The sequence below is a fragment of the Rhinopithecus bieti genome, unplaced genomic scaffold (assembly GCF_001698545.2).
Source record: "Rhinopithecus bieti isolate Rb0 unplaced genomic scaffold, ASM169854v2 scaffold_45389, whole genome shotgun sequence".
In the NCBI taxonomy this organism is placed as follows: domain Eukaryota; kingdom Metazoa; phylum Chordata; class Mammalia; order Primates; family Cercopithecidae; genus Rhinopithecus; species Rhinopithecus bieti.
The window spans coordinates 98,092-111,091 of NW_016818806.1; the positions used below are offsets into that span (position 1 = coordinate 98,092).

The window sequence follows — 13,000 nt, forward strand, 5'->3', positions numbered from 1 at the left end:
CCCCATCAAAAAGTGGGCAAAGGATATGAACAGACATTTCTCAAAAGAAGACATGCATACAGCCAACAGACATAGGAAAAAATGCTCATTATCACTGGCCATCAGAGAAATGCAAATCAAAACCACAATGAGATACCATCTCACACCAATTAGAATGGCAATCATTAAAAAGTCAAGAAAAAACAGGTACTGGAGAGGATGCGGAGAAATAGGAACACTTTTACACTGTTGGTGGGACTGTAAACTAGTTCAACCATTGTGCAAGACAGTGTGGCGATTCCTCAAGGATCTAGAACTAGAAATACCATATGACACAGCCATCCCATTACTGGGTATATACCCAAAGGGTTATAAATCATACTGCTATAAATACACATGCACATGTATGTTTATTGTGGCACTATTCACAATAGCAAAGACTTGGAATCAACCCAAATGTCCATCAGTGACACTGGATTAAGAAAACGTGGCACAAATACACCATGGAATACTATGCAGCCATAAAAAGGATGAGTTCATGTCCTTTGTAGGGACATGGATGCAGCTGGAAAACATCATTCTCAGCAAACTATCGCAAGAACAGAAAAACAAACACCGCGTGTTCTCACTCATAGCTGGGAATTGAACAATGAGATCACTTGGATTCGGGAAGGGGACCATCACACACTGGGGCCTATTATGGGGAGGGGGGAGGGATGGCTTTGGTAGTTATACCTGATGTAAATGACGAGTTGATGGGTGCTGATGAGTTGATGGGTGCAGCACACCAACATGGCACAAATATACATATGTAACAAACCTGCATGTTGTGCACATGTACCCTAGAACTTAAAGTATAATAAAAAAAAAAAAAAAGAAATAGGAAAAATGAAACCAAATTTAACATGGTACATATCAGTAAATATATTAAAATTAAATTGAAAAAATAATACATTATCACAGAAAGCAATTATGCAGCAAAAGAATAAAGTAAAATTCAATTATATACTGCTTACAAGAAGCACAACATATATAAGAAGAAAAAAAAAACTCAATGATAAGAACACAAGCCAATCAATTAAAAAATGGGTCAAAGACCTTAACAGACATCTCATCAAAGAAGACACAGCAGGTGAAAGATAAGCGTATCAGAAGATGCTCCACATCATAAGTCCTCAAGAAAATGCAAATTAAAACAACAATGAGATACCAGTACACGCTTATGAGAATTATGTCAGTGTTCCAAAATCTGGAACACTGACAACACCAAATGCTGAAGAAGGATGTGGAGCAACAGGAACTCTCATTCACTGATGGCAGGAACACAAAATAGTACAGCCACTTTGAAAGACAGTTTTTGGTGCTTTCTTAAAAAACTAAACATACTCTTACCATAGGATCCAGAAATCACACTCCTCGGGATTTACCCAAAAGAATTGAAAACTTATGTCCACACAAAAACCTGCATACAAATGTATATGAATATACTGCACAGTGGTGAAGTCCGGGCTTTTAACGTAGCCATCCTAAATAGCAAGCATTTTACCCACCAAGAAATGTCTCATCCTTCACCCACCGCCTGACCTCCTGCAATTCGCAGTCTCCAGTGTCTATGATTCTACTCTCTACCTCCATCTGTATGCATGATGTAGCTCCCACTTACACGTGAGGGTGCACAGTATTTGACTTTCTGTTTCTGAGTAATTTCACTTAAGATAATAGCCTCTAGTTCCATCCATGTTGCTGCAAAAAGCATCATTAAAATTCTTTTCATGGTTGAGTAGTATTCCTCTCTCTCTCTCTCTCTCTCTCTCTCTCTCTCTCTCTCTCTCTCTCTCTCTGTGTGTGTGTGTGTGTGTGTGTGTGCGTGTGCGTGTGTGTGTGTGTATCTTTTGCCACTAAAAGTAACATTGCCATCATATGGGGAAGTGGGAGAGGGAGAAACAGGTCCCCCAGTTACATAAGAACTGACAGAGAAGGAAGTTGAAGAAATATGATGGGTGGAGAAAATAGGTCCCACCTAGGGAGACATCACATCAGCTCTATGGAGCCCCAGAGTGCTTAAGGGTCTGACACTAAATGAACCAGGACCTCTTATGGCCTACAAGGAACATTGTAAGAGGATAGCAGAAAAAGTGCATTTCAGTGATTCATCTTCTCCCTTTCCTCACCATGCCCCAGGGACTCCCATGCCTTCACAATCCTCTTGCCCCTACCTGGGTCAGCCTTTCCACAGCAGGGTAGGGCACATTATAGCCAAGGGCACAGCTCCCAACTCCTACACAGGCTGTTTTGCATAGGAGGAGGAAAAACGCTGAAGACTTTCTGGGAAGTTAGTGCCATGGGGCAGGAAAGAACTTTTCCCACTCCCTGCCTCCAGGCTCATTCCACAGGGGCGTCACTCCGCCACCCAACCTAGATAGTGGGGCCCTGACCCCAGTCCCCCCACCTGAGTCCAGGGCTCCCGTGAGGGGCTGACCAATGGTTAGCAATGAAGGAACCCTGCTTCCCTCACTGGACTTTGAGTTCCCGTAGGGCAGACCCTGATGCGACCCAAGACCTACAGCACAGGGGTCTTGTGTGCTTACAAGTACCTACAAGTAAGGATGTGATTCTGCCTTTTCTGTGTTCGTTTGATGATTTGCTGTGTTTACTAACACAGTAAGTGTTACAGTGAGTAAACTTGGGAACATCTCAACTTCTCCTTTCCTAAAATAGAGATTGCAGCACCTGCCTCTTAGGACTATGAGGGTTGAGGAGATGCAGGAGCAGCAGGTATCTTGATGTCTGGACATTAGAATGCTCAGTAAGCGGTGGGATCGTAGAACAGGCTATCTCAACAAATGTGTGGAAGGACTGGGAGAGGGAATAAACAAGACCATGCTACCTTCAGGAGTCTGAAACTCCATCCTCTTTGGGTCCAGAGGCCCAGTGCTCTTTTCTCCCATTTCCTGACTTGCTACTACACATGCACCAGCTATCTTACCCTCAAATCAAGGTTGAGCCAGAGAAGTCACCAGGTGAGGTCTCTGGGGTGGGGTGGGACCTGGTGACCTAGGACCCTGGCCAGAAATCCTGAGCACAGCCTCCTGGGTGTGTCCCACCCACCTGAAGTGGGGCAAGGCTCCCAGAAACAGATGACAGAGGTGGCCCGAGGCCTGCCAGCCCCTGGGAAGAGCCAGGCTGAGCCTTATAAAGGACTGCTCTTTTTCCAAACACACACATCTCACTCATCCTTCTCCTTGTGACACTTCCCAGCTCCAGTAAGTCTCACCAGCCTCTTTGCATTTTCTAGAAGTGCTCAGTGCCCGGCCTGCCATGCTGCCTGAAGGAGGCGAAAGGGCTGTGGACGAAGACTCAGGAGCCTGGGTCTAGGCCAGTTCTGCCATTAGCTGGGCTGTGTGACCTTCACTCAAGCCAGAGAGCCCACATCTGTACAACCAGGTGGCTGGACCAAACCTGTCCATTGCTGCTTTGCAGTCTTTTGAGACAACTGCTGTGGAAATGTCCCTAGTGGGACCTGAGCAAGAACCCTCTCTTTCCTTCCTGTCTTCCTCCTCCCTGGATTCATCCTCCTTTTGGGATCCCCATTGCTGAAACCCTCCCCAACTCCACCCCCACAGAGGGTGGAGGGATAAGGGTCCCCTGTGAATGCTTTGGAGGCTCTCCAAACCCCCAGGCCTGGGACCTAAAAATTCTCAATCTCGGGGCACAGGGCTTGGCCTCTGGCCTTGGCCTCAGATTCAAAAAGCTTTGAGTGGCTCCTCTTAGTCAGTTGCTGGCACGGAGCTTTCTCCTGCATTGAGAGGTATTGGGGGTTTATTGTAAGACACCCACATGCGTTAGCCAAGGTGCTTTTCTGGTTCTTTGGAAAGTGTGGGAAGTGAGAGCTGCACTGTCCTATTTTTCAGGCTTGGGGTGCAGGCCAGCCCAGACTGACCACTGGCTGGAAGATTTGCTTTGGGAAGTCAGACCTTTTTATTTAAACAGGGTCAAGCCTTGGTGATTCCGAGGGTGCAGATAATTCCCAAGTGCAGACATGAAGCAACCCCCACCTCACTCCCACCCCATCCGGCAGCTTAAGAACCAGGGAGTTATTTCTGTTCCATGTAACAAAGGCCATTCCCGTTTCTCATTCCCAAGGGACAGGGCTGTTTCCCATTCACACTCATATCCAGGCTCACAAGTACACCTGGAGCCTGCACGCACCATGTCATGCAGGGCTTGCACTTGAGTCAAGGTGGGGCCCACGGTGTCTGGTTCCTGAAGCAGCCCAGGAGGGTCGGAGACCAGATCACTGAGGCCATTGTCCTGCCCCCGTGACTCTCACCTCGGCTGTGAAGCTGGAGGAGATAGATATGGTGCTGTTTTAGGAGTGGGGTCTGCCATGTGCTGGCTGAGACTGGAGGGGTCCCAGCTCAGTTCTTCCATGTGTTGCTGGCCCCCGACTCTCTCTGCTTCTCCCTCTCCAAAGCTCTGCCCACAGCTGGACTTCCACCATCCACCTGCACCTCCTCTTGGCCCTGGCCAGGGTGGGCCAGGTCTCAGACTTGGTCCTACCCTCTCATTTTTGAGCAACTTATCCCATCGCATTTTTAAAAATCGACTTCCTTCTGTTCCATCTTAGGGCTGTTTTTCCTCTGACCTCAGCCCTCCTTCCAACACCCCCACATAGAGAACCTAACTTAAATGAAGGGAAAAAATTGATTGTGTTTATTTCCTGAAGCCTTTCTGAAAGCCAAGATGAGCAACACTCAAGCTGAGACGTCCATAATAGGCATGATCGACATGTTTCACAAATACACCAGACGTGATGACAAGATTGACAAGCCAAGCCTGCTGACGATGATGAAGGAGAACTTCCCCAACTTCCTCAGTGCCTGTGTGAGTCGGGGTTTAGCTTCTCAATGTTGGTTGGATGCTGGCATGGCTGAGGATATATTTTACTATGTGTCCTTGGATGAGTCACCCTCATCCTCTGATTAAAACATTTCCCATTTGCAAATTTGTTGCTTGGATCATATGGGAATCTAATGATGATAGGCAAAAAAGTATGAAAATAGGAAAGAGTTATACAGATATAAATGAGGTTATGAGATGGTCAGCAAAGTGTACAGCTTGAGGGCGGTGCACAGTCCCCTCCCAGTGCTCACTGACCCTCTCTCTGTGAGACTGAAACTCACATGCTCAGGTCCTGCTTCCCAAAGGCCCCACATTAACATCCTTGAGATCAATGGGAAAGCACTATAAGTTCCATTGCTAGTAGAAATCAATAGCCCTCTTCGCGATAAACAAGACTCATTAGCAAATCTGAAAAAAATTGTGGGCTACTAGGTACCAAAGGGTCTAGACGACCAAAAGCAGGGAACCCAGAAGATGAGTTTGGTGGAAAAAGAGAAGAAAGGAGAGGAGGTCAGAGAAAGAAGAGAACAAAGCATGAGGGCCAATTTGGGGGCCCTGGGGTAGAGCTAAGGTAGCCAGTGCCCTTAAAGGCTGGGGACAGGTGAGAGTGAGGCTGGGACAGGGGACTGCTCTCCCCAAGGTCACTAAACAGAGCGCCTTGGGACAGGAACTGCCTCCCATCCTGAGGTTTGAGACAAAAAGTCTCCCTAGAGAACTCCAGGGATAACATTCACATCCTCACCCCAACTTCACCCACTCGCCCTGCACTCCCAGCCCCGCCACAACGCCTGTGCAGATCTAGGCATTTGTTTCTGTCTCTGCCTCCTCCTCTCCCCTCCCAGCCCAAAACTTGTTTGTGATTGAATTTTTCTTGTTTGTATGTTTTTCTCTTCACAGGACAAAAAGGGCATACATTACCTGACCAATGTCTTTGAGAGAAAGGACAAGAATGAGGATAAGAAGATTGATTTTTCTGAGTTTCTGTCCTTGCTGGGAGACATAGCCACAGACTACCACAAGCAGAGCCACGGAGGGGAGCCATGTTCCGGGGGAAGCCAGTGATCCAGCCCCACCCAGGGGCCTCCAGAGACCCCAGGAACAATAAAGTGTCTCCTCCCACCAGACACTTGCCTTATTTCCTTCTTCTCTTTGGTGACCTACATTGTCAAAACTGCCAATTCCAGGCTAACTTTGTTGGAGAATCCCCGCCACCCCCAAACAGTGGGTCACCCAGGAGTAATGTCCCACCACCAATGTTCTCCCTGTGGCCTCCAGCAGAGCTGAGCTGCCTCTCACACAGGTCCTGGTGTCTGCCTCTGCCCCACTTCCTAAATGCAGCCACCACAGCTGGTTACAGGTGGAAGTTGGTAGAAGGCCTCTGCCAGGTCACAGCAATGCCCCTCCTTGTCAAGGCATGGACCAGGTCATTTGGATGTATTTAGATACTGCACTGAGAAGGAGCTGGCATCTCTCAGTGTGCTCCTGCCCTCCCGCTCCCGCCCCAGCTGTTCTCCAGGGCTTGGGGAAACAGAAACCACTCACATAGGGATTCCTGGATGGCATCAGGCTCACGGCCCTTGTGGCTATGAATGGGAGGCTCAGTAGTTCCCTGAGGATGGACTTCCTTGTCCTGTGGTCTGGGCTTCAGGGGCTGTGTCCTCTCCCTGTGCTGTGTGCTTGTGTGCGTGTGCCTATGTGGGTGGCCCTGTGGAAGTGAGAGGGAGTCACCTTGAAGCTGAGCTGTCCTCCATGATGGTTTGCTAAATGCCAGGACTAGGTTTCTGGTGATGAATGAATATTCCAGATTTTTAGGAGCTCAAAGTAGTCCAGGAGTCCAAATAAGGAGTCTGGCCAGAATAAGGCAGCACCATGGAAATGCCCTAAGGACTGACACAGAGAGCTCATGCTGATTGTGATGAGAAATTGCAGCACCTCTATCTGGTGGGTAATGAGTAGCTTGTTATTGGTAGTCTACTCCAGGCCAGGTACTGTGCTATGGGCTGAGGATGCAGAAACAAGCAGGACACAGTGCTGTCCTAGCAGAGTGCTGGCGGGTCTCTCCATACAGGCCACAACACAGGGTTAATGTTCACCCAGTGCCACTTCCAGGCCATGTTCTGTGCAGCTGCTCTTAGTATTCCTCCTTCTCTCTTACCACCCTGGTCAGTCTGCTGCTAACCTGTCAGTCAGGCAAACATTCTTCTTGGAGGAATCAGGCAACCATCTCAAAAATTCTCTTTCCATCTGACCAGCAGAAGTGTGTAGGATGCGTTATTTGCTCTTGTGAATGACTGCTCCACTCCACACTCACACCTCTGTTCACAGACCAGCATCTCCTCTCCTCATCAGGAATCTTCCTTCCTGAACATATTCTGCACCTCATCCGCATTCAGGACTGATCTGCAGTTTTCACCTCCAGATCCCAATGTCTGACCATTAGGTTTCTTCTCTCTCCTTCTCTCCCTTTCTCATTCTTATTCCACCTGTTCTTGGAACTCACAGAGACCTGCACTCCCTGGGCTTTCATTTTCTCTTCCCAGCCCCCTGCTGCCTTCTCTATGCAGCCTGCCCCCCATCATCCACCCCAGAATTGCTCTCTTTCCTCTCTTAGCTCTGTTGCCCACTTTCCTTGGGCCACAACTTCCCTGCATATCTCCATCCTAGAACCATCTTCCCCATTTTCCTCCTTTCTCCTCCACCAGGACTCCTGGTCACTGCTCAGAACCATCATGCCAGGGTCCCAAGGGTGGGTGCCTGACTACCTCTCTGCCCAGCACTCTCTGAATCCCTCCTGTTCACCCAGCTGCTGTTATTCCAAGTATGCGCAACACACCCCCATCAGTATATCTCAGTATTTCATGCCTCAATACCAATCTTTCAAACTACTGCCTCTGCCAGAAATGTCTTTTAATACTTCATCTGTCTCATTCACATTACATTTCAAGACTGAGCTTTAATGTCAATGTCTCTTAGACATTTAGAGGGTGAACCACCATCTCTTCACCCCAAAGAAATGATATCTGCCTCATTTGTGCCTCCCTCACCCTCACCCCACTCCTACCATAGTGGCTGCATTACCTCAGATTCCCCTCATGTCTTTCCATCCAGACTTGGAATCATGGGCGGAAAACACTGTTGCCTCAGATCTCCTGGTTACCCAGCACATAGCAGTATTGGATCCCAGCTCATAATAAGTACTCTATATCATTTTTTATTATAAAATACTTTTGTGCAAATTCTGGTCAATACCACTTCATGTAAAGAGCAGTGCAAAATCTAAAAACTTCCAGTTTGGGAGGCAGCCTGTGCAGCTTAGGAGAGGANACATTACCTCAGATCCCCTCATGTCTTTCCATCCAGACTTGGAATCATGGGCGGAAAACACTGTTGCCTCAGATCTCCTGGTTACCCAGCACATAGCAGTATTGGATCCCAGCTCATAATGAGTACTCTATATCATTTTTTATTATAAAATACATTTGTGCAAATTCTGATCAATACCACCTCATGTAAATAGCAGTGCAAAATCTAAAAACTTCCAGTCCTGGAGGAAGGTTGTGCAGCTTAGGAGAGGACCTCAGAATCTGGACCCCAGAATCTGGAACTAGGCCAAAAGGAATAATGCAAATGACTGAAGAGCTTCCCTAAGGACTCACGTCCTGATCTCCCAAAAGAAGAGAGGGTCTCCCTAGGGTGGGGTTGCTGGACTTTCAAGTCCATCGCTAGAGTCCAGAAGGCAACTGGCTACCCCTAATGTTGGCATGCCCTCCCTTTATTTTTCCAGTTCATATTTTACCTGATAATATTCCGTGAATCGGTAATGGCACATACTAATTAGGATGGAGTGTGTGGACAAATACTTCTTCATCTTCTTGTCTAGGATTAGAAATCACCTTCTCAAGGGAGCCTTGTCTAATGTTCCTGAGACTATTTCACACTCTCCATCCTTATGCCAATGCAGGACTCATCACATCTATTAGGATATTCTGTTTATACATCCTCTCATCCCAAGAGGTGATCACAGGGCAGGAACCACATGTCCAGCATACAGTTCCTAGTTAAGACCCCAAATCCTGAGATATTGCTGATTTGCTATGGCAGGTCGTCAAGAGAACTGTCATTCCAAACTCACCAAGGTGGCTTATAGAACAGAAGCAAATAGATGTAAAGAGGAGAGGGGGCCAGGCCGTCTCCACAACCACAGCCCAGAGCTCCAGTCACCAGATAGAAAATTGATTTGATTTCACCCAATATTCCTTCAAAACAGTTTCAAGGAATAGGGTGTGGGCAATGTGTCATTCCATATTGGAAGGAGAACATTTTAGAACAAGGCCTAAGGGCACAGGTATTAGTGTCATATTGATCAGAATTCAACATTTGTTCTAACACATACTAGAGCAAGAATTAACTTGATTTGGAATAATTAATAGTTACTGTACATTATATTGGTACTAAAGAGAAGGAATAATTGACAGCTCTATGCCCACACTCACATGACAGCTGATGCGAAAGAGATTCTGGAAATCCAAACGGTCCCAAGAAATTCTAATATCAAAACATTCCAATAACTTTATTTTTCCAGTCTCACTCTGTTGCCTGGGCTGGCGTGTCGTGAGCTGTCCGTGGTGCTGAATTCACTATGACGTCATTCCTGTCTCTCTTTGCTTTCTTCTGACTGACATTTATTCAACTTTCTCTACAGGAATCTCTTATGTTACCCCACATGCAGGTGGTTTTTGAGTAGGCTCCTGAAGAGTGATCTCAACTTTCCAGGAAGAAAAGAAGGCAAAGGGAACAATGTGAAAGGAGCAGAAAATCATAAAAGACCATGCGTTTGATAAACAACCAGATTGTTTCCAGTACCCTGTCACTATAACCACACCATGACAGCATATTCACACATGTCCCCTTATAAATCTGCTGAGGTGGTTTTTGGGTATTTCTTTGCCCAGGAAAGGGTTGATGCATCATAGATTTCTATTGTTATATTTGTGTGTGTATATAGTACTATATACTATTATATATATATATATATATTGTGTGTGTGTGTGTGTGTGTGTATATATATATATTTAACTAAGTGTGAGATAATATCTTATTGTTTTTGTAACTTGCATTTTATAAGAGTTATGACCAGCATCAGATAAGTTTCAGTGTTCTCCTTTCTTTGGCCTCAATATTATTGGATTGAAGAATTACTGCTTCTCACTAGGAACATCATTTATTTACCATTATTTTCAATTTTATATTAAAACTCAATTTCTAGTAGGACCTTTGGTTTCCTTGGTTTATTTTTCTATTTCAGTATTTTTTATCTTTTATTATTCTTTAACCATGTTTTGATCTAAATTAAAGCAGTTAATGTGAACCAATCAGCTTCTTTGGGAATTGCATAGAAGAGCATGAGAGCCTTTATTTCATACAATCCAACAATGTAACTTTAAATAACTTTACAGTGGAACTCCAACTCATATCCACATTGCTCTATGCACAGTTAGCATTATTACCTCTGAGTTGCATTTACTCTGTAATGTGCTACCACAGTATTTGTCTACCCACTTCTCCATGAATACCTTCCCTACCCTCATATTGCCTCCACTCCTTACCACCACAAACAATACTATGAGGAACATGATTACATATATTTCCTTGTGTATCTGTGTGAATATTTTTGGAATATATATATATATTCCAAAAGGTAGACTACCTGGGATACAGATTCTATGTGCTTTGGCTTGACTATTGTTTTCTTGCCAACAGTACCAAGAGTTCCTGTAGCTCAGCATTACTGCCAATATGTCTGCTTCTGATTATGGAATACATTTGTAGCAGACCAATTATCCCAATAAAACATAGAAAATGTGGACAAAATCATAAAATTATCTGCCTCAAAGCATCAAAATGCTACCAAAGTAACCAGGATTTGAAGGCTCTGGTTATCCAAGAGAAAGAAGACTCAATCAATGCACTCAACATTAAAGCTGCTTCTCTTCCTGAGAAATTAATTCTTAAGTAGTTTGAACAAAGAAGTTAACAAACCAAACAGAAAGTAACTTCTAAGAGACAAGGAAGATTATTTGCAATTTTAATAGTCATTCAGGACTGGTGAGATTGAAATTAGTGTTCAGGACTTCCAACACAGCCAGAACTTGAAAAGACAAAAATTGGCCAGGCACGGTGGCTCAAGCCTGTAATCCCAGCACTTTGGGAGGCCAAGGCGGGCGGATCACAAGGTCAGGAGATCGAGACCATCCTGGCTAACACGGTGAAACCCCGTCTCTACTAAAAAATACAAAAAAAAAAAAAGACAAAAATTTACATAAAAGAGAAGCAACAAATGGTGAGCTGATCACTCTAATTTTCTCCCTTTTAGGCATGCATCTTTTCACAAGTTGTGCAGGACAAGAGGTACAGCCCATCAGAAAATCTTTGTTAAAAACCTAAATAGCTAGTAAGAGCCTTTAGGAGATAAAAATCAAAGCTCAGAGGATTTCCAAGGTAGAGGTACCCTTCTAAACATTCCAGGATTTCAATTAGAACCCCTCAATTGCTACTCCTGGGAATAAGTATATGGATCAGAAATATACATCCTAAAATTCAGTTTTGAATCAATAAACCCAGATCGGATATAAACGATCTGCTACTCTAATTCCTTTCCAGAAGCTAAAGAAAATTCTCTGGAGGGAGAGAAAATCATCCATAGCCTGAAATAAAAAAAATTTTCATTCTTAATGTTCAGCATTCAAAAAATACAAGTACACCAAGAGAGAAGATAAAAATAGGAAATGGAAATAAGAGAAGACAAAAATAGAACATGTAAACAAACCCAGAGATGATAAGCCAGGCACAGAAAGACAAATATCACATGTTCTCCCTCATCTGTGGGAGCTAAAAAAAAAAAAAAAGTTTGTCTCATGGAGGTATAGGGAGAATGATGGTTACTGAGGCTGGGAAAGGTGAATGGGTGGGGTGAAGGGAGATTGGTTAAATGAGTAGAAACATCTAGCTATATAGAAGGAAGACGATCTAATGTTTTATGGCAGAATAGGGCAACTATAGTTAACCAGAGTGTATTGTGTATTTCAAAAGATCTAGAAGAGAAGAATTCAAATGTTCCCACCACATAAAAATGATAAATACTTGAGGTGATAGATGCCCTAAATACCATGACTTGATCATTATACATTCTGTGTATATAACAAAATGTCACACATGAACCCCTTAAGTACGTACAAATATTATACATCCACAAAATTTTTTAAATGCTGTAAATGGAAGCAGAGAATAGAGAAGATCACAGAAGAGAGTGAAGTCAAAATTATTATTTAAGGTCAGACAAATAACAGTGTATTTGTATAGAATGAAAAGACCAGAAAACAGAAAAAATGATGGTGCATAAGAAAAAGGGGAGAATTTCTGTAGTGGGTGTTTGAAAAAAGCAAGGGGGATGGGATGTAGTGAAAGAGAATGGATGGACCTCTGCTGGGAACATAAAAAGTTCATGGTAGTCGGGGGAAGGCAGAGTGTATGGCCTCTGATTCTAAGAGAGTAGATGGGGTAATTGAAATATGCAAATACTCTCTTATTTGTATTGAATGCGCAGTTGGATTAGTGGTCATGAATTTGAAGTGTGACCAGTCAACAAGGTAAGCACATTTTTCTCCAGACTTGTTTATCTACAGAAGTGTAGGCAGAGTTGGACTTACCTAGTGTTGGCAATGACCATTCATAGCTGATACATAAGAAAAAGACACCGAGACATGTACTCTTGATAGACAACTCCACATATGAAGCAATCTACTTTAAAAAACCTGAAACCTGAATATGCTGAAGACTCTAGATCTACCAAGTTACAAAGGGAAGAGAGAGGCTGAGGAATCTGTTAATTGACACCACACGGATACAATCAGGAACTCCAGACTGCAGAAATTCTACAGGACAAATGATCTGGTTTCTACAACACCAACAGCAAAATGAAAGGAGAAAAAGAGGAAATGGAGGGTGAAGCTGTACATTTAAAAAGTCTTGGGTGAGTGCGGAGGCTCACGCTTGTCATCCCAGCACTTTGGGAGGCTGAGGCAGGTGGATCAAGTGGGTAATCCTAATTAAATATTTGTTA

The 13,000-nt window shown here is 44.3% G+C and overlaps 2 protein-coding genes across 2 annotated transcripts in view; one reads left to right on the forward strand and one right to left on the reverse strand.

The window, feature by feature from the left end:
- LOC108518857 (protein S100-A15A) overlaps nucleotides 1–9,446 on the reverse strand; it is a 32,272-nt gene extending 22,826 nt beyond the window's left edge. The window contains exon 1 of the mRNA XM_017857547.1: nucleotides 9,375–9,446. The gene's annotated coding sequence lies outside the window, so the exon portion shown is untranslated. The remainder of the gene's footprint in view (nucleotides 1–9,374) is intronic.
- LOC108518859 (protein S100-A7) lies at nucleotides 3,196–6,005 on the forward strand. Its single transcript, XM_017857550.1, has 3 exons — nucleotides 3,196–3,242; nucleotides 4,706–4,863; nucleotides 5,779–6,005. Exons 2-3 carry the CDS (start codon nucleotides 4,723–4,725, stop codon nucleotides 5,941–5,943), a joined length of 306 nt encoding a protein of 101 aa, XP_017713039.1. The 5' UTR covers nucleotides 3,196–3,242; nucleotides 4,706–4,722; the 3' UTR covers nucleotides 5,944–6,005.
- Nucleotides 9,447–13,000: the final 3,554 nt, after the last annotated feature.